Here is a 27,261-nt window from a genome sequence, read left to right as displayed (position 1 = left end):
GAGGTCAAGAGTCTTGTGTAGGCAAGTACAGGGTCATTTCTTACCGCTGAGTGTGTGTTTAAAACCCCATGTCCTGCTTTGATCTCAGAGGGGAAAGGTCACGCGTCATCACTGTCTGCGCATCACAGCCACACCTGTGCTCAAGTGAGGAGTCACATTTCTCTTGTCAGAATACCAGACGCATGACAGTTACCTGGAAAAAAAGACAGCAACAGAAGCCTGACAGGAAGACATTTGTCCCTTGACTAACACAGGGAGTCATTTGTTTTTCCCAGTACACGTTCCTGTGTCCTTCATGACATGTGTGACAAACTATTTTATGGTCAAATAATGATTTGAAACCAAAAGAATGCCAAAGACAGGGGATGGAGACAGAACTGGGGAAGATTTTTTCCTCTTTGCTCAAGAGCATGAATGAAAAGCCACAAAAGTCATACAGAAAGCAATGCATCACGCCCAATACTCTACCATGAATTGCACAAGTCTCACTGTCCCTCATAATGAAGGAACAATTACACTTCTCCTTCCTTATAAATGATGAAGCGGTGGTTTTTCACAGGAATGTTTTTAAGTGGCCTGTCTGTGGAAGTTCAACGAGTACATCAGCAGATTGTATTCTGGTTATCAAAGGCTAAAGCTCTTGTGTCACAGTAGAAATCTAATTATGTATATTGAGAGAGGGGGGAGAGAGAGGGAGCAGAGAAAGTGTGTGTTAGAGGGGGTGGGTGGAGGAGAACAGAAATGTTAAAAAGCTGAGCTATGCAACTCCTCCAACAGGATTAAGAGCCAAACCAAAGGCATGGAAGCTCAGCAAAAGCCCCATGGGGAAAAGAGAGGGAGGACAGGGAGGAGGTGGGAGGGGGCGGGTGTGTGTGTATGGGTGCGTGTAGCAGCATGCCTCCCGCTCACCTAGGGTAAGAAAGAAGATCAGAGCTAGGGTGGAAAAAGACGATTTAGCATCAATCACTCGTAATCATTTAAGCAACAATTTGCTATGCTGTATCACTGAATGATATGACACAACTCCACCTATAGCCAGTCCCTGCAAGCGTTTGCCATTTTAAACCCCACCTATCAGGTAGATGCTACCTGGAAAAAAACAAAAAACTCCAGTGCACATTAGTCGATTCCTTTTGCATATCAGGAAGCAAACAGGAGAATGTGGTGGTTACACGGACGAATAAGCTGGTAGCGGTGACTTGTAACAGAACTGATCCACCGCCTTCCTGCTCTGACAGACACATGAGTTAACACACCCTCGGAAGGAAGACGCGTTATCACAGACTTCATCCCCCATCCACGTCAAATCATCACTTTGACAATGAATGCTTGTGGTGTAGCCGCATCAATTCGGATGGGTTCCTTGGGATCGATTTAGGTGTCTGTAAAAACAGACAACAACTTTCCCAAAGGTCCAAAGTCCAATCAAGTATGAGTAAAATAAAACCTTCCTTTTCATCACCACGTTAGGAAATCACTAATTATCTAGATTGCTGACAGCTGAGGCAGAACACAGGGTAAATCTTGGCTTTAGATGGTGGGTCTGACTGTCAGTTCTGGCAATCAACCAGCTGGTTTAAGAGTCTTACTATGTAGTAACTACAGTAACAAATTACCAAAATTGTGATTCAAGTGTTTCCTGTGTACAACTGCAGGCTTGTTTGATTTGTAAGAAATCACAGACCTGTCACTGACTGAATAGACCTCAGTGACAAAGCAATAGTTAACACCTTTTAAAGTTATATAAGAAAATACAGTAAAGAAAGCCAAGATAAAGAAGGCTCACTACACTGAAATACTGCACAACTCCTGCTTTGTGATGGTCAAAAATTGACAGATACTCATCTTTTAGAAAGCAGAGTGAAAACCCCAAAGGTTTTAAGTGAAATTTGACAAGCTATGATAAGAGCTCTAACAATGAGAACACCTAGCCCTTAGCTATCAAACTAGGGTGGTACCGTCTCTCACACACAAGTACAGGGGGAGAGAGAACGAAGACAGATAGGACAGTGTTGTGGCTAGCAGAGTGTGTTAAGCGAGTGTATCTCGGGAGAGTTATCAGGGCATTCTTGTGTTTCAGCAGCGGGCTAGAGAAACATTCTCAAGCCTTCTGTTCGCCACTGTAAAAGCACCTGTGCACCTCTTTCATAGATTCAAAGGAGAGCCTTGTTTAGAAGGCTGTAAGGATAAAAACGTGTCACTCTTTTTGACAGATGGCAACCTCTTCATCTCTACTTTGCCGTGGGCCCTCTACAGCAGAGGCGGATCAATGCTCACTGTGATACATCAACAGTGTTTTTGTTCCATTGATCAGGCATAATAATCAGGGTTAAGTAGGCAAGACAGAGCTAATGCACTCAGATCAATCTCATCACCCATGGACGGAGGATGTCCATGCTGATGTGAGCAGAGATGATGAGCTGATAGGGATGATGTTAGCCTACCACACTAAGAGAAAACCAAACCCAATCCAAACGGGGTCTTGAACCAGAACCATGTGGACCTGAAGACCTCAGGATCAGACAGTGACAGAGAAAGGGTCAAAACAACCACAGAAATACTAAATACTGAATTAAAGAGCGATAGATACACAACCAGAGTATTGGCTCTTGGTGCTTGTTAACGTGCTGTTCACTCACCAATCCCCTCAAGCCTTCCTCTCCCAGGAGACCGGGGTTGAAAGGTCAAGACATTCGCGGTAATGGTTACCTAACACTTGACATCAGTGTGAGCCACCAGGTTTGGAGTATGTGCATCTGGTTAATTGTGAATGAACACATGCTAACTTATATGTGTGTGTGTGTGTGTGTGTGTGTGTGTGTGTGTGTGTGTGTGTGTGTGTGTGCGCGCGCATATGGCTACAACCAGTAGTCCCCTTTGGGACCATCATGAGGTTACTGTTGTCAGGGATACCGCAGGAGCTGTCAGCTGTTATTGACAAACATGAATGCAGTGGCAGTGAATGAGGGCTGTAAAGGCCTGTAACTATTGTGGTCTGTCTCTGCCACCTCAGATGCTCTGCAGGTCGTCTATAACAGCAATAAAGCACTTAGAAAAGGACAGTCTCTCTTATGTCTGAGACAAAGACAAGGCACAAGTCCTTTAGCAAAAAGACCGTTAGAGAAAATAGAGAGACGTCTGGGGAAAGCCTCCCGCCGCCTGAAGGACCACGATGTGACACTGCAGGTTTAAGTCCAGCTAAAGACCTTGTATATATTATCCTATCAATGTCTCCATCACTGACCAAAAGAGGGGGAAATGCCACTGAAGCATTATTTCTAGTCGTCATAACAACAACAACAATAACAACAACAACAACAACCCATGGCTGACAGTTTTACAGTTAAAATAACCATAAATATGATTAGATTGATGGACTGGGAATGTGGGTTCGCTGTGGTGCAGCCTGGTCCATAGCAGCTCATTAATATTCCTTCAGTATGTGAGATATGCTGGCATTCCTTAGCTTGGGGAGATGATAGGGTGACACACAGAGAGGGCGAGTTGAAGAAATCTAGCTGTGTTGGGCTGTTTTCCCATTTCAGGGCTTAATGTGCTTTGGGAGATCGACAAAAAGGGAGAGAGGAAGAAAGGACAGAATGGACAGAAAGAAAGAAAGAAGGTTGAGCAACCAGCTGTCAATAGGTGACAGAGTAGTTATTCTGTCAGGGTATTAGATTTATCCTGCCTGTCCAACTGCCTGATTAATGTCACAGTGCTTTCTTGAAACGTATATGTGTGTGTGCGTGAGTGCGTGCCTCTACTGTAGCCGTTACTCTACCAGTTTAGGAGTGAATGTCTAAGTGTTTGCATTTGTCTAATCTTTAACTTGAAAGAACAAAGTCTGCTTCTGTAGTGGAAAAAAGCAACTTAACACAAATTCTTTCTGCATGACCTTGTAATATGAACGCACAAGCCTTGAGATCCAAACCTGTGTTACAGAAAACTCAGTTTATCTCCCCCACAAAACAAAACTCTGGATCTAAAACTTCTCTTTCATTCAAAATGGAGGTAGCACCAACTGTGAACTAACCTGTTAAAACTATGCAAAGTAAGGAAAGCTACTTCTTGCCACAAGATGTTCATAAAACTGCAGCACACCTACAACAGGCCAAAAGCCTTCAGCCTCCGCACTTCAAAGAGTGTAGGCTTTGCTCTGAGGGAGGGAAATAATGCGAGTGCACATGCCTGCACTATATGCATGTGTGTGTTCCTACTTGTGTCAGAAATCCACATCTGCAAAAACAAAGTGGCTTGGTTATGAGCCCTTCTAATAGCACATTTTTATTACCTCAACCAACCACTTACACACAATACATTTATCAGCCAAACTGCACAAAAGCAGCACAACCGGATCCTGAATAGAGCCTGCAGCAAACACTTACTGAATATACAGTCAACACCACAGCTGAAACCTGCCCTCAGTCTCCATTCAACAGAAAAATCTATATTGACTCAGCGGTGTGATGATACATCACACGTGGTGATTTAAATTTCTGTCTTTAACACATTTTATCACCTTGTTTGCCTGCACTGACACATGTACCTGCCATTAAAAACAAGATTTTCCTCTTTAAAATAACAGCTTGAAAATAAGATTAGATTTCAGATTTTTTTCTTACCTGAGACAGAAATGGTCATGGGTGCTTCCAGGGGCCTGTCATTGTCCAGGTCCCTGCTCAACCTCAGATCCCCGGTGTCCTCATTCAGCAGCAGCAGACTGAGCTCATTTCCAGATTCAAACTTGTACCGTAGCTTATCCGACACATCTGGGTCATGAGCCGGTACCTTTCCTATTATTCCTGATGGAAAACTGTTCGACTTGTTGGTGACATAGTTGTTGAAAATAATCTCAAAGTTCTGCAGCACCGGCTCATTGTCATTCATGTCTACAAGGCGGATGTGCACAGTGGCCCGACTCACCAGTGGTGCTGAGGTGGCCTGGACCACGATGACATACTCTGTTTTAGTCTCATAGTCCAAGTCTGTGAGCGCAGTGAGGTCACCGTTAAAAATGTCTAGCTGGAAAACTTCTGGAATATTCCCTTCCACAATCTGATACATGATCTGAGCATTGGTGCCCTCATCGGGGTCGGTGGCAGAGATTCTCGCCACGACGGACCCCACCGGGCTGTTCTCCTCCACGTCAATGAACAGCTCGTCCTTCTCAAACACTGGAGCGTTGTCATTTATGTCTTGGACGACCACATGAATGGGAACAGCTGCTTTCAGAGGCGGAACCCCCCTATCCACAGCAAAAGCCTTCAGATTGTAAACAGGAACGTTTTCCCGGTCCAGTTTGCGAGCTGTTCTGATGATACCAGAGTACGGCTCTATGACGAAATCCCCGTCTCCATCATCACCACCCTGGAACGTATAGCTCAACCTGCCATTTGAGCCAGAATCTCTATCTGAAGCAGAGATCTGGAGAACGCTGGTGTAGAAAGGTGCATCTTCAAATACAGTCCCCTGGTACATATCCCTAAGAAACTGAGGAGTATTATCATTGGCATCTTGGATTATTATCTCCACATAGGTGGTATCAGATTTCTGAGGGATGCCATTGTCTCTGGCAATAATGGCTAATGTGTAGGAGGCCTGGTCTTCATAGTCAATCTCCATTTGTGTTGTGATGGCACCTGTGTCTGGGTCTATTTTAAACTGAGGAACATTGTCTTCCATCACGTACGTAATGCGAGCATTTTCCCCCGTGTCTTCGTCAGTCGCACTGATTACCGCCACAGTGGAGCCCACAGGTCTTTCTTCGTTGAGCATTACCTGGTAGTTTGCACTTTGGAAGACGGGCCGGTGCGTGTTGGCGTCTGTCACATTGATGAACACCTGAGCGGTGTCGTAGCGCGTTCCATCGCTGGCGGTGACTGTCAGGACGTACTGGCGTTCCTGCTTGTAGTCCAAAGGGAGGGCTAAGGTGATGAGGCCGCCGCCACTCTGGCTAGTGATGGCAAAGCGGTTCCTGGTGTTGCCGCTGGATATCTGATAGGTCACCACACTGTTGACATCCCTATCCACAGCAGTCACTGTCAGTACGCTGGTCCCCACGACAGCATCTTCATTGATCTTCAGCGAGTAGGTCTTCTCTGTAAATGTGGGTACATTGTCATTCACATCAAGCACCGTGATGCTGACGCTGGCAGAGGAGGACATCACAGGTATCCCATGATCTCTCGCCTCCACGCCAAAGGTGTAGAAGTCAGTGGTCTCCCTGTCAAGCTCTTCACTCACTGTAATCCAGCCTGTGCTGTTGTTGATGGTGAAAGGAAAACCAGGCGTGGTGTCAGTTAACCGGTATTCCAAAAGGGCGTTTTTTCCTGAATCACCATCAATTGCTTGAATATGGATCACGGAGTAACCAATGGCCACATTTTCCAACACAGTAGCCTGGAAAGGTGTGCTGACAAACATGGGGACATTGTCATTCACATCCATCACCTGCACCACCACCATCCCTGTGCCATTTATCAGAGGAGGCCTGCCACCATCCTGAGCCTTAATCCTCAAATTATACTCCCGAATCATCTCATAGTCCAGAGGGTTGATGACATCAATCACACCGGTGGGGGAGTGAATGTAGAACTGGCCCTTAACATTGCCACTGATGATGCTGTAATGAACTTTGGCATTGTTTCCCTCATCTCTGTCTGTAGCTTCCACCTGGATGACTTTGGTGTTGACTGCCACATTCTCTGGGACCTTTACAACATACCTCTTTACACTGAACTGTGGGTAGTTGTCATTCTCATCCTCCACAGAGATGTTGACAGTGGCGGTGGCACTGCGGGGACTTGGGTCTTTGCCCTGGTCATTGGCCTCAACTATCAGCTGGTACTTGGCCCGGGTCTCCCTGTCAGGCCGCTCTCTGATCCTCACCAGGCCATTGCGGGAGTCGATTTCAAACACAGAGTTAACTCCATCGCCGTTGACAATTTTATAAATCATGTTGGCGTTGGAGGGAGCGTCCCCATCAGTGGCCCGGATCGTCATCACTTCAAAGCCCACTTCGACATTCTCCCGGATGCTAACACGGTATTCAGTTTGCTCAAACACCGGGCTGTGGTCGTTGGTGTCACTCACAGTGACAGTGAGGTAAGAGGTGGCAGATCTTTTGGGGGAGCCACTGTCAGTTACAGTGACTTTGAAAACATGTGTGTCTTTGACTTCTCTGTCTAGTGACTGGACGGTTGTAATGCTCCCTGTCTGAGAGTCAATGTCAAAAAGGTCATTGGACCTGCTGTCAAACAAGGCTTCCATGCTGTACTCCAGCCTCCCTGCCTCTCCATCATCCGGGTCAGTGGCTTTCAGGGTGATAACCCGTGTGCCTGCAGGCTCATTCTCGGGCACAGACACCTGATAGTTGGGGAGCTGGAACTGGGGAGGCGAGTTCGCCTGTCGCTTACCCCTGTGGATCAATTTGCCAGACTTTCTCTGGGTGGTTTCCGAGAAGGATCCATGTTGTTTAGGCACTTTTACGAGCTTAAGACTGAGCTGCACGGAGAGCCTGCCGCCTGGAGAGCTATGCAACACACAGTGCAAATTCACCTCGGGCTGTCCTCTGTGATCATGACATAAGTCACTGGCCAGGAACAGAGCCCCATGCCTGAACACTGCACTCAACTCTCGTCCGACACACATGCTGTCCAGAAAGGTGGTGCTCCGCGTAAAGGTGGGCAAAAGTTCTGTTACATTCAAAAGCAACTTACCTGCGGGTAAGCAGGAAGTTGCCTCCAGCTTTGAAAGGTGTTTAATGTGAATGTCTGGCTTACCTGTCGCTTTCTTTCTCTTGTATTTAATAAAACAGTCCTGGCCGTGGACAAACACATTAAACTGTGTCAGAATAACGTCCCCAGATGTTGAAGAACCTGTTCTGAAATAAACAGGCGCCGGGTTCCTCGGTGTGTGCGCACACGGAACTTTGTGGGACAGACGGATAACTCCATCGTGCCTCTCAACCTGGAAAAAGCTTTGAATGAATTTAGTGGATAAAGTCCTGTCAATTTTATAAGTCCAACCAGGGCCGAGCGATAGGTTTGCCAGAAGTGTCCCGGGCTGTAAAGTCTCCGAAAGGTGCATCTCCAAACATCCCGCAAGCGGCACGCTGAACAGGACACAAACCCAAATCCAATACATCGATAGCTCCATGCTTTTAAACTTGCCAAATCCCATTCAACTTCATCGAAACTCCTCTGCAAACACATTAACTCTCCCTCTCCCAGCACAGCGTTTTACTTTTATCCCTCATTGTGAAGTTTTAACGTGGAAAAAGACGCTCGGTATCCATAGTATCAGCGTATCCACAGCGCGCAGCGGCTGCGTTAACCCACACTGAGTTTAAAATGAGTACAAAATGGCTCCGTGGCTCTCCTCCGCCTCCTCCTCCTCCTCCTCTCCTCCTCAGAGCCTTATTACCATAAACCTGCTGTGTCCCCCCTCTGGGACGCTTTCACAGGGGGGGCTTTTTTTTTCTCATGGAGATTTAGGAAGTGGCTCTGACCGGGTGACCAATGCGCGCAAGTGCATTGTTATTACAATAGGGTGAGAGATGGGTAAAATTCCTAATGCGTGTCTGAGTGTCGCTCCCTCTTCAACTTTTGTTTGTTGGAGTAGTTGTAAGCATCGATGGCACATTGTGAAAGAGAGATTCAAAAATAGTTGAATTAAGACCTGAAGTTCACAAGTTTGAGAAACTGAATTGAGTTTTTCAGCCACTAATTCTGACTATTTAAATCAGCTCCTACTCATCTGTTAATGTAAAACAAAAACTGATTTTAACAAACCAACCACACCACTATTAGAGCTCTATAAACCAAAATGACCAAAAAGACAATTATAACCCTTGTTAATCAATATATTATTCATATATGGTTCTTGGTGAGTTGTTGAATGGTCTTTAGTAATAATTTTAGGATAACATGAGGTTTCACAAAATAAGCCTGGCTTAAAAGGTTAAAAGATAAAAATATGATATATAACCTTTTATAATTTACTTATGTTTTGGGTTTAATTTTCCCTTAAGAAGATTGCATAATGGTATAATCAACAAAACTTATTTGTTTATTTCTTACTATTATCAGTGTTTGAGCCTTTGTCTTCTGTATTCTCCTCACATTTGTGTATTTTCTCCCCACAAGAAAACCAGTTTTAAGCTGACAGATGAAAAACAGGAAAACTTTTCAAAAATGACCAAACATGAAATTCCTTCAGGGAAAACAGACAATATGATGACATAGAATGAAGTTGTATAATTAGGCTAGGACGTGACAGTCATTAGGATTCATTAGGATATACAAGCATGTTGTTGTGTACAAAACAATGCCTACTCCAGAATAAGAAGTTCAACCTGGAGGTTAATCTTGTATAATAGCGCCCCCCTGTGGATCAAAAACTACAGAACAACTAATGCATGACTTATGTATTTTTGAAGTATACAATGACTCTGGAAAGATTATTTCAGCATACAGGCCAGTAGAAACAAGTCAACACATCACTCATTAGATTTATTCACTCATATGTAAAAGTATTTACAGTTTGTAGTTCAGGAAGAACTCATGTTCTACGACCTACACTCCTGAACAAAATCTTAAGACCGGGGGAAAAATTACACATGGAGCAACGTTCCCACCATCCTCCTGGAAACACTTGCATCAAGCATGCCTAAATTAATTTTTGAAGTGATAAACAACATCGGTGGGGCTTCTTACTACCGAGTCCTTTTTTGACACTTTGTCTGTTTTGGGGTTTAATTTGGGCTATGGTCTTAAACTTTTGATCAGCTGATGAACTGCCTGTTTGTGTTTAAATGCAGTTTTTAATAAATTGCTACACTATTTTTTTGTCTCTTGTCCTGTTTCTTCTTTTTGCATTTTGAAGCTCTACTTACAACCTGGATATGTTCCACCAGCACGAAATGCAAATACTTTTTCTCCCGGTCTTAAGATTTTGTTCAGGAGTGTACAACAATGCCATCTGAAGAGAAAAGGCACTTTAAATGTTCTTATAGGATTGTTTAAAACAAAAAATTATTCAAATATGTATATTTCAAAATATGGAGTGACAGTATAAAGCAGTTGAGTAACAAGTTTAACAATTGAATTGCTTTTCAATTGTTTAGAACAACTGAACCAACTGGCTCAAAATGTGTAAAATAATACATAACACCATATTCTGGTTATTTTGAATATTATTTTAATTGCAACTGTTTGTTAACTTGGCATGTTTTTAGAAAAATAATTTCTCCTATGTTCACCATTAACTGGCTTTTCAACACAACTTTTCCTCAGAGGAGAAAACTGAATAACACAAACAAACAAACAACAAAAGGGGGCAGAGTTTCTACTTACGTACTAAAGTATTAATCTAGTTCATCAAAACACAATCGTTCAAAGAACCAAGTAGAGTACTGTAGGTTTGTAGTTGGCACAGAGGCAGGGTGAACATCAGTGACATTCAACCAAGGTCAAGGATGGGAGGGAAATTCATGGAAAAGGTAAGCATCCTTAAAACTGACAGGAAGAGCTACAGTAAATGACAAGTTTAAATCCCATCTTACTGAAGAGAATATCATTGTCACTTTCATTCACAGTCAAGAGGGCCAAATAATTGTGCCATAGATAAATATCTCTAGTGGACATGAGTAGTTAATCCTGCTTAAAGAGTCAGATCCCACAGAACTTCCTATGCTTCAGTTAATCCTGGGTCGCTCACAGGTTTCCTACCATTAGAATATAAAAAACAACACTAAAAGGGTTGAGACTACCAGTCTTAAAAAGTCCTTGAAAAAGACCACAGGTCACAACAAGTGAGTACAGACTGTATGAAGACAAAAACACTCAAATTCAAAAGTTTGAGTTGAGGGATTGTTTCCCATTTACTGAACCATTTTAGAGCTGGATACTTTTTAAAACTCCAGTTCCAAACGATAACCACAGTTCTGGCAATTATCCTCCAGCATGTCTTAGAAAATACCTTAAACCTAAACCTTAAACCTTACTTAAATATATATACCAGATCAACTACAACTTACATCAAAGTGCAGGTCTTCTTTACAATGCATAGAAAACAATAACAGCAGCTCTGTTGTTATCGTGAATGTTCAATGGAGAATCTGTTGAGCATAAATAATAGTAACCGGTGTATATCATCTGTTCAGTGACGTTTGACATGTAATAGCGAGTAGTCGGGAAAAATATTTTTAAAATGAGGTTACTGTTACTTATCAAACCATCTTATCACCATTTAGTCTCCACTCCAAAACACACGTAGGCTCAGATGCAGATGGTATCGAAGCCCAAATACAATAAAACAGTATGGAAATCCACCCTTTTTCCCCTCGTGTTATCAATACTGTTGACACGTCAAAGTTTAAAAACAACCAAGTACCGCCTCCAACAAGGCACTATGTCTCAAAGCCCAGTTTAAGAGGCTTTTTTTTTTGTATGGACAGGGTGATCTACCTAATGTACCGGACAGAGCTCATTTCCACCATGGCCGGGCTGTGAGGTCAGTCTCAGCTGGCTGGTTCGGGGGTCTGCTGCTGCTTGATCTGCGTGGCTGCTAACAACCGCTCTCTGCCCTGCTGGAGCGTGTATTCACTGGGCCCCAGTTGGACAATCTTCCCACTACCCAGACACTCGTCACCTTTGTAGAGCACAGCAAACTGGGGGAGGAATGGAAAGACAGACAAAATACACTTATACCTCTACAGTAGGAGAGAGGAATGTGATTGTGTGTATGTTTTAAGTGTTAGATTATAACTGGTGTTACACTGTATTCTGTATCTCTTACCTGTCCAGGTGTGAGAGCCCTTAATGGCTGTGAGAGTGAGATCCACACGGAGCCGTTCATGTTCAGCGTCACCGTACAGGGAACTGGAAAGCACAGTGGTTTTCTTGTTCATCAAATAATGTGCTCTCTGCATGTCACTTCTTGTCGCTGATCAATGTGCAGGCACTGACAGCACCAAACTCACCGAGTGGCATCTGGTGGATGAAGCGGAAATGACACTCCATCATCTGAGTCCTGGCTAGTTCAGCAGGCGGGTCAACTGCTATCCAGTGGAAGCGGTCGGTCCGCAACGTGTCACGGAAAAGAGACGGGTGATTGGTAGTTGGAGCCTGATTGGTGAGAAATGTAAGGAATAAAGTACCAGCAAAAACTGATGAATCAAACTGAATGCGCCTTAAAAAGTGAGAAAATTTCTATGTTAATTCTAAATGTTATTAAGCATTTTCTTCAAGGTAGAGACAACATAAATTATGCGGCCATCCTCCTGAGATTTATGGGTATTATATTTCATTAACGCAATTATATAGTGCTTGGGAAAAAGAAACAGACAACACAACATACAGTGGCTTGGGAAAATATGTTAAGAAGGAAATCAATTCACAAAAAACCTTTAAACTCTAAATCATACTATGCTGTGTCGTTTCAGAGGAGACAGAAGACAAGGAGGATGCTTCCACTATAAAAGCAGAGACAGACTTTCTCACCACAAACACATCTCCAGTAGTGATATCTTTGTCCACCACAAACAAGGCGTCTTTCTGCCCTCCTATCCTCGCCCTCTGGCCCAGTGTCAGAGTGAACCAGCCTGGATGGACAGAGACACACGGGGAAATGACAAGAGACAGGACAGGAGGTACACCGTAAGTTGTTTAAAATGTTGTAGGAACACAGATTTAGAGGAACGAGTGGACGGCAACGTGGAAAAGGGTCATTTTAAGTTGGTTTTAATTAAACATATTAAGAGCCATTACATTCTGTTTGTATAACAGTGACACAGCAGCTCTTCATTTTGTCAGAGAACCAACCACAAACATACCTTTGTGTGTTCCCACGACCGTCCCGTCATCGATGGAGACAAAGTTCCCTGGTTTAGGTTCCAGATACTGAAAACAGAAGAAAGAAATCAGTGCAGGTTTAAATGTATCTCTTTATAAATGACAGCTAAAAATAAAAATACCGAATCAGCCAAATTAAGTGGCACACATACTTAAATCTTACCTCCAAAATAAAGTTTTCAAAGTTTCTCTCTCCAATGAAGCAGATGCCCATGCTCTGGAAAGACATTAACACAGTTTACTCTCAGCATACAATGTAAATAAAAATGATATAATTATTTCGGCTCTCCTGATGTAATACAACGATAATTAAATACCTTTCGTTGCGTGCGTGCTTGTGTGTGTGTGTGTGTGTGTGTGTGTGTGTGTGTGTGTGTGTGTGTGTGTGTGTGTGTGGCTACCTCTTTCCTCTTCAGCACATGGTGAAACCCCGCCTCAGCAGCAATCTTTTTGACAAAACCTTTGGTAAGTCCAGCCAGTGGGAACAGGGTTTGTCGCAAGGCATCCTGGGAGATCTGACTGAGGAAGAAGGTTTGGTCTTTGACGAGATCTGCTCCCTTGCACAACTTCACCGCTGGACAGAGGGGAGAGAAAAAAGATTGTTAAGGCAGTCAGAGGGACTGATCTTAAAGCCGGTGCTGCGTTCACTGCCAGTAAAAACTTAGAGTGAAATAGAGAAGGTGAAACATTAAACTAAGGGGGGGGCGACAAGAGCAAAACTCTTACGATTTCTAATCTCAAATCGATCTCTGAAGAGAGAGGTAGGCGGGGCTGTGTACGTCTGTTGGAAAACCTCTTCATCTTCCTGTGATGTCCTGGCGTAGTGGCCAGTTGCCATGGCATCAGCACCTTATAGTCAACAACAGCACAACACTAATTAAAAGTCATATTTAACAAGATGTATTGTACTGTGTCTCAGTTCAACAAACAAATATTAAGCGTTTGGGAATGACTTTATGTGAGCGTCCAACCACATTGTGATTACATACCCAGTGTGTCGACAGCGTACTTGTGGAAATGGTTGAACTTTATGTGTTTGTTACACAGTATATCTGGGTTTGGGGTCCTGCCCTTCTCATATTCCTTCAATAGGTTACTGAAAGTGGCAAAAGACAGATGTAACACTGAAAAGTTCTTAAATGAAAACGTGTTTACGATGATTCATGCATGGCAGCCCCACAAATACCTAAAAACTTCGTGCCAGTACTCTTTGACATAAGACACTTGATGGAAGGGGATGTCCAGGATCTGACACACTCTGAAAGCGTCCTCACAGTCTTTCTCTGCAGTGCACAGCCCCTTCTCATCCTGCAAGTCCCAGTTCTTCATAAAGACTCCTGTTACACTATAACCTGCACATGGAAGAGACAATAATAACAACGATATGTGACTAGGCTAGCACATTCAGACAGAAGCAGAACCTGTGTTGGATTTAGGCCTGTTATAATAATTATCGACTTATTGTGTAATATATACGATATGTAATTATTCATTCACAATATCGACTTACTGTTTAAGAATTGAACCAACATTTCAGCTAACATGATGCCAGAATAAACAGAAGGCTTTTCCCAAGCATTACTATATTGTCTTTTAAGGAAGGAATGACTCTATAGACAACCACTGTGCCAAATGTTTTATATTTATTTTAGAGTCAAGTTTCTTTATTGTTTCAGTTGTACGGTTACATGTATTTTTACTTTATCAAGGACGTTTTCATATTTTGTTATAGTTCAATTCAAATGTCTGAATATTAAATTAAAAGTGAATTGCACTTAGAGAGGGTGAACTTACATTACTATGCTTATCTTATCAGTGGCATAAAATGGTCTTAAAATGACAATAACATTGTTTAACGCAATGATATCTGGGACAGTACATCACGTAACACAAATAGCTGACAGGGCTACTTGGGTTTTAATATTCAGAGACAAATAAATAGCTTGTTATTCGGGTAGAGCGGTGTCCATCGTTAGCTCAGTGTGTTTCAGTGTTTCTGTCAGTCAGGTTGTTCTCACCTCTTCTCTTCAGTAACAGCGCAGCGACAGAGCTGTCAACGCCGCCGGACATGGCGCACACGACGTGTCTAATAAAACCCATAGCTTCGACGTATACTCGTTTCTATGAATGGTAGTTTTCTGGTTTCACTAAGAAAAGTCAGCTCACTGCTCTTCATTGTCAGGAGCAGCCATGTTTCAAGTCGGTTTGATAATAAGGTCCGACCAGAAACACGTTTCAAAACTGGAACGAGGAAGCTGGTGGGAGCCGTAAAGATTGTAACACTGTAAACATCACGGAGCTGTCACTCTTTAAAGTAACTGGAAAAAAGCAAACCAGTACTAAGGTTAGTGGGGAATGAGTGTAATGCACTAAATATATCTGTATGGTTAACTTAACGAGTCTTTTGTAAAAAGCTGGTTTTGTGATGCAGCGTTCATTAGCTTTTCTTCATAAATCTGTAACTCTGCGTCCAGTATCAACAGACCAGCTAAAATATATTTTATTATATATTTTATATTTTAGCTAGCTAATTATAAAAGTATTTACAATATTATTCGCATTTTGTACAGAAAATGAAGTTAGGATAATGTTCAGGGCAGATTTGACTTCCTATAAAAACAATAATACAAAAAATACTCTAGTCATTAAAAAATATATAGTGCTTGTTATTAACATGAATTAATTAAATGCATATTTTTTTATGTCAGCCTACACAGTATAAATGTGTTCCTGATATTAAACTGTGTTTTTTTTCTGATACAGATGGGAGAGGTGTCTGCAGACGCCATCACCTTGGATCTGCTGAGAGACGCCAGGGAGACGGTGAGAAGCAGCCCGCTGGGTGTTATCAACACTCCCACAATCCCCTGGTGCCAGACGACCCTGCCTCTCAACGTCCACTGCAACATCCACATCAAATTGGAGAACATGCAGAGAACTGGTTAGAGGAAACCCCTTTGATTCACATCACCTCGCAGCCCTCTCAGTTATCACTTAAGAATTGTGTTACATTTAATTGACAGGGTCGTTTAAGATCAGAGGAGTGGCCAATCAGTTTGCCAGGAGACCGAAGGGTGGTCATTTTGTCACCATGTCTGCCGGGAACTATGGGAAGTCTTTTGCATACGCCTCAAAACACTATGGGTCAAAGGGGAAGGTGGTGATGCCGGAAACTGCCCCAGTGTCCAGATCCATCCTCATACAGGTCAGAGGACACAGACAGATTCAAAATCCCTCCTGCTGCTGTAGGTATACTTTGTGATGAAAGTCTCATTCTCGTCCTCAGAGTTTTGGGGTGGAGGTGGAGCGTGTTCCCACCTCCTGTCTGATGAATGTGGTGAACCGCTGTGTTCAGGAGGACAATATGACCTTCCTGCACTCCTATGATGACCTGGATCTAATAGCAGGACACGCCAGGTACACTCAGGGCCGACTGTGAATTGAAGATTATTCAAAATCTCATTTAATGCGTCAGAGAAACGGGCTAAAACTACCATTATTTAAAATGACAGCCTTAACCTGTATGTTCAGTCTCGGTATGGAGGTGCTGGAGGTGATGCCTGAGCCCGACGTGGTGGTGGTGTGCTGTGGTGGAGGGGGCCTGCTGGCCGGGGCAGCTGCTGCCATCAAACTGTCAGGCTGTGATAAGACCAGAATCTACGGTGTGGAACCAGAGGGAGGTAAAACTAAAGAGGAGCAGGAGCGTCACCTAGTTCCACACACCACACATCCCAGCAAGCTCGGTGAACTTGTTGTGACTTTGTGTTTTCTGTTTGAACTCAGCCTGTACCATGTACAAAAGTTTCATTGAGAAGAAGCCAGTGGGCATGGACGCCAAGAGCATCGCCTCAGGACTTGCGCCACCTTTTGCAGGTATTATTCAAGCTGTTTCTTATATTTTTCTTCCCTGCTTTAAATTAGACCTTGTTGGTCTATTCTTAACCTACAAAGACTGTAGTTTTTCTGGTCAAATAGAGAAAGAAAAGGCAATTCACCACAAAATTATAATTTTTCTACACAGAGAACGGACAAAAAGTTGACTATGCTCTTCTTTCCATTTATGGTCACATTTTTCTAAAAATCCAGTTCCCAGAAGCAAACAGAAGTATTATTAGTTATTATGTTGTTTTGGTGATTGAAGAACTGAATGCTTTTTCATTTTGCATCTCTCCTTTTCTTTGCATCCCAGGCACACTGCCCTTCGAGCTGTGTCGGCGTTACGTGGAGGGGATCGTCCTTATAAACGACGAGGAGATCAAGGCGGCGGTGTCCACCCTCTACAGGTCTGGACTCGTGGTGGAGCCGTCGGGCTCCGCCGCGTTCGCCGCCATCATTAGCAACAAGATACCCGAGCTGGAGGGGAAGAACGTGGTGTGCATCCTCAGCGGGGGGAACATCGGAAAAGACGAGCTTGCCAACTTCCCGGACTGACAAATATTCAAGATTATACACTACCAGTCAAAAGTTTGGACACACCTTCTCATTTAATGGTTTTTCTTTATTTTCATGACTATTTACATTGTAGATTCTCATTGAAGGCATCAAAACTATGAATGAACACATATGGAATTATGTAGTAAACAAAAAAGTGTGAAATAACTCTAAATATGTTTCATATTTTAGATTCCTCAAAGTAGCCACCCTTTGCTTTGTTGACAGCACTGCAAACCCTTGGCCTTCTCTCAATGAGCTTCATGATGTACTCACCTGAAATAGTTTTCACTTCACAGGTGTGCCTTGTCAGGTTTCATCTGTGGAATTTCTTGCCTTCTTAACGGGGTCAGGACCATCAGTTGTGTTGTGCAGAAGTCAGGTTGGTACACAGCTGACAGCCCTATTTGACAACTGTTAGAATTAGAATTATGGCAAGAGCCAATCAGCTAAGTAAAGAGGAACGACAGTCCATCATTACTTTAAGAACTGGAGGTCAGTCAGTCCGGAAAATTGCAAAAACTTTCAATGTGTCCCCAAGTGCAGTTGCAAAAACCATCAAGCGCTACGACGAAACTGGCTCACATGAGGACCGCCCCAGGAAAGGAAGACCAAGAGTCACCTCTGCTGCTGAGGATAAGTTCATCCGAGTCACCAGCCTCAGAAATCGCAAGTTAACAGCACCTCAGATTAGAGCCCAGATGAATGCCACACAGAGTTCTAGTAGCAGACACATCTCTACAGCAACTGTTCAGAGGAGACTGCGCAAATCAGGCCTTTATGGTCAAATAGCTGCTAAATAACCATTACTAAGGAAAAGCAACAAGCAGAAGAGATTTGTTTGGGCCAAGAAACACAAGGAATGGACATTAGACCAGCGGAACCCGCTGTGTCTTTGTGCGATGCAGAAAAGGTGAACGGATGGTCTCTACATGCATGGTTCCCACCGTGAAGCATGGAGGAGGAGGTGTGATGGTGTGGGGGTGCTTTGCTGGTGACACTGTTAGTGATTTATTCAAAACACACTGAACCAGCATGGCTACCACAGCATCCTGCAGCATCATGCCATCCCGTCCGGTTTGCGTTTAGTTGGACCATCATTTATTTTTCAACAGGACAATGACCCCAAACACACCTCCAGGCTGTGTAAGGGCTATTTGACCAAGAAGGAGAGTGATCTGGCCTCCACAGTCACCTGACCTAAACCCAATCGAGATGGTTTGGGATGAGATGGACCACAGAGTGAAGGCAAAAGGGCCAACAAGTGCTCAGCATCTCTGGGAACTCCTTCAAGACTGTTGGAAAACCATTTCAGGTGACTACCTCATGAAGCTCATCGAGAGAATGCCAAGAGTGTGCAAAGCAGTAATCAAAGCAAAGGGTGGCTATTTTGAAGAATCTAAAATATAAAACATGTTATTTCCAATGTAAATAGTCATGAAAATAAAGAAAAAACATTGAATGAGAAGGTGTGTCCAAACTTTTGACTGGACTTTTCTTACATGTCTCAGCCAATACTTTGCCTTTTCTTCATGTATTTTACTTGTCGTGTCTTCATAGTGTAACATGCTGTGAAGATGAAAAAAACGGGTCGGGTCACTTAAAGGGGATTTAAAAGAACAAAAGCCAAGATGTTTAAGACAACCAGTATTTAATATTCTCTTCTGAGGCTGACAAGGTTTGAATGAAATTTGGCTCGTATCTGAATCTTTCATGTCAGTGTTGTGGTTGCGGATATATCTTTAAAATCTGATTGAGAGCTAGCTGATTTTTGGCCCAGAGCTCTTTGGATTCATTATTCACAGATTCCTGGCATGAGACCAGCTTTACGTCACTGTCCCCTGCTGTCAGAAAACTCGGAGCCCACCATCAACTGACAGAGACAAAAAATAACTGTAACAGAAAACGTTTATAGGAAGGACTGAGAAGCATGAAAAGTTGCTGAGGGAAGCTGATGCTAAATAAAGTGTTGTGACTTCCCTAACTACCTCTCAAACTTTTTCCACAACTGTCAGTCTAACAGTTGTATAGAAAATACAAGTAGGACAAAAGACACGTAAAGTCCCGGAAAAGATGTGTGAAAAATAAGCTAGATGAACTTAAAATGTGATAAAAGCGTTGATTTGAGTCTGTGTGGAATGCACAAAAGACAATATTTGCAGTTTTGGCACTTTACAATGTGGTGGAATAACATCTACAGCAGAAAATCCACATCTCACATGAAAAAAGGCAACCTTGTTTTTTTTTTTTTTTTTTAAGTCCTGTTCTGGTCCCTTTTTTCCTGTTGTAGCTACATGACATCTTTGGTGGCCATCCTGCATACAACTGCGTCCAGCAGAGTCCCGCACTTCTCCTCCTGGGGAGTGACTTTATACAGCTGAAACAAAGGCAAAAAAGAGGGAAGATTAACAGAAATTCTACTAAAATCTATTTAGTGAGTCGGTGTCATAGGTGTCCGGTCCATCAAAAAAGCACAAATCACATTTTCACTTATCACTTATTCCTTTCAGCTAATGGCTGAACACACAGATACCCATTTGCAGGGAATGAGTCACGTAAAATTAAAGCAGAGACGGATTACCTTTTTGATTTTTGCCTGGTCTGACAGCGAGGAAACATCCTCCACTGGAATCTGCCGTCCCTTCACCCTGGCTGTGATATCTGACAGAAACTGTGACTCCTCTTCGTTGTGAACCAGGACCACCAGGACGGAGTCATCGCCATCTGAGATCCCAAACCTTTTAAACGCATCTGAGATCTGTATTAGGGAGGGCATACACACAGGATTCATTTCTGTTTCCAGTTTATTCATGCACATTGTGGCTCTCCAGCTGATGTTCCCGTGCAGGATGTGTGTGCAACAAAAGGAATGTGTTCCCATTTCTAGATACAGTAGCTTATAGTGCCATAGTTACCATTAGTTAGGAGAGCAAAGGTTGAAAGCTACAAATGTCCCTGCATTAATAAAAAGAAGCATTTTCAAATGAACGATACAAAGAACTTACATTATTAGTTGGTGACAGGTTGAAGATTATTTCTGAGTATAAACTTCTTGTCTTCATTTTTCCACTTTTCTGTAAGTTAACAGCCTTGTTGGCAGCCACCAGCACTTGGAAAGAATCCACCAGCTGTAAAAGGAAAATAAAGTCTGATGGTGACTGAAGCTCCAGTGTCTTTGATTTTCTTTAACTTACTATAAAAGATGTGAGCAAGTGTAGAGGCAAAACAGGGAAGTAATACCATTGTTAGCTCATAGATATTATTAACAGTGTGATAAAACGTTGCTACAGCTGAGGGGAAATATCTCACCATCGTTGGGTTGATCAAGGCACCGTTTATTTTTCCCGCTACCGCACTCTGTCTCAATTCTGCGGCATTTTTGAGCTCCTTAAAAAGCACTTGAGTCACCCTGTGCTCGGGAAAAAGCTCTAATTCATGAGTTAAATGCATGTTGACTATTTCTTTTAACGAACTATAAAGAAATTGAGATGAAAGCCGCTTCACGTGAACGCCCGTACACGAGGGGAACCATAACACGGTGACACCGCTCCGGAGGAAAGTTCCTATTTAGGGAAAAAACTTTTCCACAAAAGCAAGAAAACGATACTTAGAGCGTTATCTTTATAAAAAAATAAAAAAATAAATAAAAAACATCATACGTATAATTTTGGTGGTTACTATTTGAAAGGCCAAACTATTTAGCTCAACGCAGGAACTAATAAAAAATACTAGAGTTTCCATACGGGGCATGTTTCCGAAGCGGATCGCCAGCTGTCAAAAATAAAAACTCTTCCGTTTATTAAAACTGGACAGGAGTTTAACCAGTTTCCACCCGACCTGAGATCCACAGTGCTTTTAATACGCGATTGTAGTCGTTATGCGGAACACACAGCATTACAGCAGCTAGCTTTTGACCTGCACTGACTTTGTTTTATCGGATTTGGTCGTCAAACATGGAGAAATTTGAAGGCTACATCTTCACTGCTCTCTGCAGCACCAACTTTTTGATATCCTGCCTGATTTTCTCCAGAGTCACTCGGGAGCAAAGGGAGCCGTACATGGACGAGATTTTCCACGTCCCACAAGCTCAGAAATACTGCCATGGAAAATTCAACGAGGTAAAGTGGCCGAGAGCGAGTCCCTCGTTGTTGTTTAGCGGATTAAGGTTAGCTATCAGCGGGGCTTTTGTCGTTTAACATCCCCGTGGCAGCTTGTGGAGCTTTTAATCTCTACATTGGACATATAGACTGGCATTAATGCAGAGGTATGTGGCTGAAAGGACTGTAGTATATAGGCAGGCTGTAGGAAAGAGGAGATTAAAGGAGCAGCATCATCGGTTATAAAGTGGGTTTTTTTCATGTTATTTCAGTACATATACACACACACACACACACACACACACACACACAGGTATAGCATGACATTATGAATACTAGTATAGAAAATGTTAAAGAATCTAACTAAAAGCAAGATAAACTTTGGAAAAGTGTTAGATGTCATGTGGAGTATATTCCTTTTAAAAACAGCAAACAAATATATTATGTATAATGATATAATGATTTTTAGTTCCTAATGGGTCAAACTACAAAAAAAATAATAGATCCTCTACTTCCCATAATGCCACTTGATAGTCTCTCTTTTGTAGGATGCTCCCTGCCTCGTAAACACCCACGCCTTTCAATCCCAAGACCTCTTTGTCCCCGGGTTGTAGCACAAACTTTCTGACAAAAATGTGTCATCTCCTATCCCGAGCAAGGAACAACTCTTATGACATCACCATGACATCATCAGGGTTCATTTCTTGGACTTTGGGAAAGCTCCTCCAGAGCCAGACACAGTGTCATACATCTATTTTCACATCTACTTAAACGTATCCTCATGTAAAACGTGTGTGTCTTTAACATGGTTTTGTCCCCTTTTCAGTGGGACCCAATGATCACCACTCTCCCAGGCCTTTACCTTGTCTCTGTGGGAGTCATCAAGCCTGTGGTGTGGCTTGCTGACCTGACAGGCGCGGTGGTGTGCTCCACGGCCATGCTGCGCTTCATCAACCTGCTGTTCAACTGCGGCAACCTTTACCTGCTCTATCTGCTCATCTGCAAACTGCACCTCAGGGAGAAGGTATTTCCAGATGACGAAGATAATCATGCATGATTTTGTTTGTGATTTTCTTGTCTCCTGACATCCCGTTTCCGCTCTTCCAGACGCGAACAACCTCACGCCGAGTCCTCTCAGCGCTTTCTCTGTCGACTTTCCCCGTGCTCTACTTCTTCAACTTCCTCTACTACACCGACGCCGGATCTACTTTCTTCATCCTCTTCACTTACCTCATGACGCTCTACGGCTGCCACAAGGCCTCCGCGTTCCTCGGCGTGTGCTCCGTGCTCTTCCGCCAGACCAACATCATCTGGGTGGCGTTCTGCACGGGCACCTTGGTGGCCGCCAAAATGGACGAGGCCTGGAGGTTGGAGCACACGAAGAAGAGGGATGAGAAGTCTCCTCTGTCCCAGGTGCCTCTGTCGTTCAGTGGAGCTAAGAAAGTGGTGCTTTTCACACTGGAGTTCCTTACGTCACCCAGTCACGTGAAGGCGGTGCTGCTGGTGGCATGGCCTTACGCGGTGGTCGGCGTGGGCTTCCTGGTGTTCGTGGTGCTGAACGATGGGATCGTGGTGGGTGACAGGACGAGCCACGAGGCCTGCCTCAACTTCCCCCAACTCTTCTATTTCTTCTCCTTCGCCCTCTTCTTCTCCCTCCCCGTCTCACTTTGCTACCACCGCGTTCTTCGCTTCCTCCACGCTCTGAAAAGACAGCCTTTGTTCTTCCTCTTCATCACGGGCGTCTCCTTGCTCCTGGTGTGGAAGTTCACGTTGGTCCACAGGTACCTCCTGGCAGATAACCGCCATTTCCCCTTCTATGTCTGGAACAGGCTCTTCCAGAGGCACGAGCTGGTGCGCTTCCTCCTCGTCCCCGCGTATGTCTTTGCAGGGTGGAACTTCCTGGACTCCTTCAAGTCGCGCTCGCTGTTCTGGAGTTTGGCGTTCCTGGCGTGCCTCCTGGCTGCCACAGTGCCCCAGAAACTGTTGGAGTTCCGGTACTTCATCGTCCCGTACCTGATGTACCGCCTGCACATGCCTCTCCCCTCACTTCCCAGACTCACCGTGGAGTTTCTTCTGTACACGGCGGTCAACGCTGCCACACTTTACATCTTCATCAGTAAGACCTTCCACTGGCCGAACAGCGCGGCCACACAGAGGTTCATGTGGTGAACTAAAGAGAAGTTCCCGGACTCAAACAGGGTGTTAGTCTTAAAAGAGAATCACAATAACACGTGACATCTCAAAAATCTAAGAAAACATCCCAGTAACAAGGCAAAAATGGCTCATGCTTTCACTGCTATAGCTTACACTGAGAATTATTATTGCTAGTTGTAATGTGACAATAGAAAACATTTTAATACTGAGTTTGATGTCAAAGGTTGAGTTATACTGTGTTTCCGCTACAGACTCTGCAGTAGGGCTTTAAATTTACTGTGAATCGGTCCACAATTACATAAACATTACCAAAAAAACAGTGCAGTGTTGGTATCGGTGTTCAATGTTTAATCATTGGTACTGCTCTGAATTATAATGGTCTGTGAATAAAAGATGTTTCTACTGTACATAAACAATCTTAGGTTGAAATGTTGATCCGGTGTAATTTAAACGTTTTCTGCAGGCTGGGTGTGGTTTTCTTACGGCACACTGTTTTGTACTTTAAATGTAAATACTGGGTGCAGTTCTATGAATCAGTCGTTGGTGAACTAACTGTTGACATAAGCTGTAAATAGGATTTAAAGAGACCAAAAATGACAGCCATATTGTAAACTTTCGAATTTGTATCGTATGGGATGTTTTTTGTAATGACAGTTTTGCTTTTTGATGGACACACTTGACCAACAGACAACTTAATAATTATGGGAATAAATTGAAGACATACGTGCGTATGTTTCATTTTTACCTTGATTTTTTTTTTACTTTGACCAAGCCATAAAGATCCGCTTTAGGTGATTCAGACACGTGTTGTTCACTGTTAATTTAGATGTTTTGGTTTTATTTTTGTGGTTTAAGTGTAACAGACAGTGTTATCCTGTATGTTTCCCCTTTCTGTTGGCTATTTTCATTGTGCCTGATGTGTGTGTCTTACTGTAAGATTTAATTATAAAGTTTCAATCCCAACAGGACCTGATATCAGATTTGGTTTGAGACTTTTCAAGTTAAGTTGAGTCTTATTCAAATTTATCATCACAAAGTCCCATTTCAACTGTATCAGAGTCTGTTACTGCTTCATGTTTACTCATTTGTCTGATAATGTTTCACACTTAATGTCCATCCAGCTGTATGCTGCTGATACAATCTTGTGTATACCTTTGAATAAAATCACTTGTGCAGCATCAAGTTTCAAGTGAAGTTTATTTATAGGGAACTTTTGGCAAATATATGGACAAAGGGCAACAAAATAGATAAAAGGAGCAAATTAAGATGTTTTTTCACAAACTCGTGCATGAGATTCGACTCATTCAGACAGATTACATCTGTCTAATATCGGATGAGTTAGTAAACAATGTGTCCACATCAGAGTATTTAAAGGGGTACTAATCAGATTTGCTCTGCAGGCAGTGGTGGAAGAGGTACTCATATCTGTTAAGTAAAAGTCATACATTCAAGGTTTTACTTCAGTAAAAGCACAAAAACACCAAAATGTAAAAAGTATTAAAGTTTGTTGGGCAGAATGATCCCTTTCAGAGTATTATTATATATATCATATTACACTGTAATGCAATAAGTTATTTTAACTCAAGAATTGTTGAAAAGGATTACATTGAAAATTTTAAGTAACACAAACTTAACTAAGCAAATGAACTTATCTGGTTTCACAGTGATTATTACAAATGCTTTAATGCCTAAGCAACATTTTAAAGTTATAGCTGGTGGAGGATTTTTTAAATACTTTATCTATTGTTGGGTTGTTCAATCTATAGTGCAGTATCATATTTTATAAAGTGAACACATGTTTTGATTAAATAAACATTTTTTAAATTCGTTAATCAGTTACTATAGCTGTTCAATAAATGTATTTCAATAGAAGTATAGTATAGTAGTATACTAATATAGTAGTATGAAACTGAAATACTCAAGTCTTGATTATTTTACCAGAGTCAGTCACTAGGAGGAGCTATAAGACAAAGCTTAATATTCCTATGACCAGAGCAAGCACTTGAACATTGAAGTAAATCAACCTAACTGCTTATTAATTCAACACTCTGAATAAAGCTTTCACAGCTGAGTAACACAGGAAAACGTAAACGCCTGTTTAAAACCAAACACAAAAAGCAAAATGGTTAGTGTGGATTCAGCCTTGAAGACAGTTTTCATGCTCTTCAAATTATCAGATACTTTCAAATCCAACAACAGTGGTGCTTTTGAACGAAACAAACAAGCAAACAAAGAAGAAACTCAGGCAGCCAGATCTGATTAGCAGGTTCTGACATTCATCGATTGCTCTGGTGCTCGTAGTAAGTTAGAGTAGTCTTTTGTATTTCATAAGTGAAATCCCAATTTGGAGGAAAGAAAACAAGTGGCATGATGATTGCTCTCCCTCTAACCCATTTCACTACTACATTAATTACATCGAGCAGTGTGGGGCCAGCTCACAGGTGAGATTTTAATAAAATCAAACAGGGATGATTATACAAATGTTGATTACACTATTCAGACACTGAGCTGTGTTTGGAAGAGAATGTTCAGGGAATTGCTTAGAAACACACAATATGTCATTTTGTTAAACCTCTGTGACTCTCTCTCTTTTCACTGTGTCATTGATTTTTTTACTGTGGGGCTCATGAAGGTGCAGATTAGTATTTTCTCACCACTGTGTTCTGGCATTTGGAAAATTACAGCCCAAGAGAGGGAGGGTGTTACCATCAGTCATGGATTTGTTTTATTTCATGATGCGGTTGTCCTTGTATAATGCAGAATATCTGATTAATCACTGATTGCATTTTGAGGAAAACTGGTAAAATGATGAGTCCCCCCCGCTGTTACCAAAGTTACATAATTACACTGATTGGCCCCGAGGATGTGGAAGTTCCTTGCCGACAAAACTTTTGAGGAATTCAAAAACATATTTAAGGAGTAAACAATCTAAAACTGGAAAACACAATCAGCTTTCACCGTCAAAAAGAATATGTAATAATGATTATAACAAAATATAATTTTTCTGTGTCGTTTCCAGGTTTTATTGACAGCAGCTGGCAGGCTTATGCTGCATTCATATCATATTCAAGTTTTTGTAATCATGAGTTTCCGACTTAAATGCATATTGTTACACGACTTAGGTCAGTGAGTCCATCATCTAATGCAAATGGTCCCGAAAATTTCACTTTATAATCATCTCTCATCTGATCATACAATTGACGCCAGTTATCCAACAATGTGAACATTTGAATGTGAATCTTTCCTACCTAAGTGTGAATGCAGCATAAACCCCATCAGGGAAAAAAAGAGACAAAACCACCAAACTGGCACTGTAGCTTACACGCCACACTGTTTTGTTAAAAATGCTACTGAAGAGAAAGCATCTAAATCTGGGGTCTTAAATTCAAATTGGCTCTGGGCCACTGCTGGTATTCTCGTCTCATAGGAGGGCCACTTCAGTGCTCTACAAGAAAGCTTAATATTTCGGAAAATATCTCCATTACTGACATCATACTTAAAAAATAAAATAGCAAAAAATAGCAGCCACAGAAATTGGTGACTTTGACAAGGGTCAAATTTATGATGGCTAGACGACTGAGTCAGAGCATCTCTAAAACTGCAGCTCTTGTGTGGTGTTCCCGGTCTGCAGAGGTCAGTGCCCATCAAAAGTGCTCCACGGAAAGAAAGTGGTGAACTGGAGACAGGGTCGAAAGGTATAGAAAGGTGTCAGAACACACAGTGCA

General features: G+C 42.5%; 5 protein-coding genes across 15 annotated transcripts in view; 2 read left to right on the top strand and 3 right to left on the bottom strand.

The window, feature by feature from the left end:
* The window catches only part of celsr1a (cadherin EGF LAG seven-pass G-type receptor 1a), an 89,936-nt gene extending 81,559 nt beyond the window's left edge, over nt 1-8,377 (bottom strand). For 9 of the 11 annotated variants that reach the window (XM_051391791.1, XM_051391796.1, XM_051391792.1 and 6 more), the window contains exon 1: nt 4,623-8,377. In XM_051391791.1, coding sequence (XP_051247751.1) covers nt 4,623-8,181 — 3,559 coding nt within the window. In that variant the 5' untranslated portion in view covers nt 8,182-8,377. The remainder of the gene's footprint in view (nt 1-4,622) is intronic. The other 2 variants (XM_051391793.1, XM_051391794.1) reach the window with 1 other exon arrangement.
* A 1,114-nt stretch (nt 8,378-9,491) lies between these two features.
* Nucleotides 9,492-15,078, bottom strand: trmu (tRNA 5-methylaminomethyl-2-thiouridylate methyltransferase). The gene is made up of 11 exons (XM_051391892.1): nt 14,873-15,078; nt 14,041-14,206; nt 13,844-13,950; nt 13,581-13,703; nt 13,256-13,428; nt 13,018-13,071; nt 12,836-12,902; nt 12,504-12,604; nt 11,984-12,128; nt 11,800-11,882; nt 9,492-11,671 (listed from the first exon to the last, which is right to left on the bottom strand). The coding sequence occupies exons 1-11, from the start codon at nt 14,952-14,954 to the stop codon at nt 11,522-11,524; spliced, it is 1,251 nt and encodes a 416-aa protein (XP_051247852.1). The 5' UTR covers nt 14,955-15,078; the 3' UTR covers nt 9,492-11,521.
* A 31-nt stretch (nt 15,079-15,109) lies between these two features.
* On the top strand, nt 15,110-18,765 carry srr (serine racemase). The gene is made up of 7 exons (XM_051391901.1): nt 15,110-15,198; nt 15,618-15,795; nt 15,878-16,059; nt 16,141-16,271; nt 16,386-16,534; nt 16,638-16,727; nt 17,044-18,765. The coding sequence occupies exons 2-7, from the start codon at nt 15,618-15,620 to the stop codon at nt 17,283-17,285; spliced, it is 972 nt and encodes a 323-aa protein (XP_051247861.1). The 5' UTR covers nt 15,110-15,198; the 3' UTR covers nt 17,286-18,765.
* A 154-nt stretch (nt 18,766-18,919) lies between these two features.
* Nucleotides 18,920-20,833, bottom strand: tprkb (Tp53rk binding protein). The gene is made up of 4 exons (XM_051391906.1): nt 20,595-20,833; nt 20,291-20,413; nt 19,867-20,043; nt 18,920-19,662 (listed from the first exon to the last, which is right to left on the bottom strand). Exons 1-4 carry the CDS (start codon nt 20,733-20,735, stop codon nt 19,576-19,578), a joined length of 528 nt encoding a protein of 175 aa, XP_051247866.1. The 5' UTR covers nt 20,736-20,833; the 3' UTR covers nt 18,920-19,575.
* Nucleotides 20,834-21,039: 206 nt separating this feature from the next.
* Nucleotides 21,040-24,714, top strand: alg10 (ALG10 alpha-1,2-mannosyltransferase). The gene is made up of 3 exons (XM_051391890.1): nt 21,040-21,403; nt 22,209-22,406; nt 22,490-24,714. The coding sequence occupies exons 1-3, from the start codon at nt 21,239-21,241 to the stop codon at nt 23,549-23,551; spliced, it is 1,425 nt and encodes a 474-aa protein (XP_051247850.1). The 5' UTR covers nt 21,040-21,238; the 3' UTR covers nt 23,552-24,714.
* Nucleotides 24,715-27,261: the final 2,547 nt, after the last annotated feature.

The sequence above is a fragment of the Dicentrarchus labrax genome, unplaced genomic scaffold (assembly GCF_905237075.1).
Source record: "Dicentrarchus labrax unplaced genomic scaffold, dlabrax2021, whole genome shotgun sequence".
Lineage (NCBI taxonomy): Eukaryota > Metazoa > Chordata > Actinopteri > Moronidae > Dicentrarchus > Dicentrarchus labrax.
Note: the sequence above shows the minus strand (reverse complement) of the source record. Positions and strands in the feature narration are given on the sequence as shown.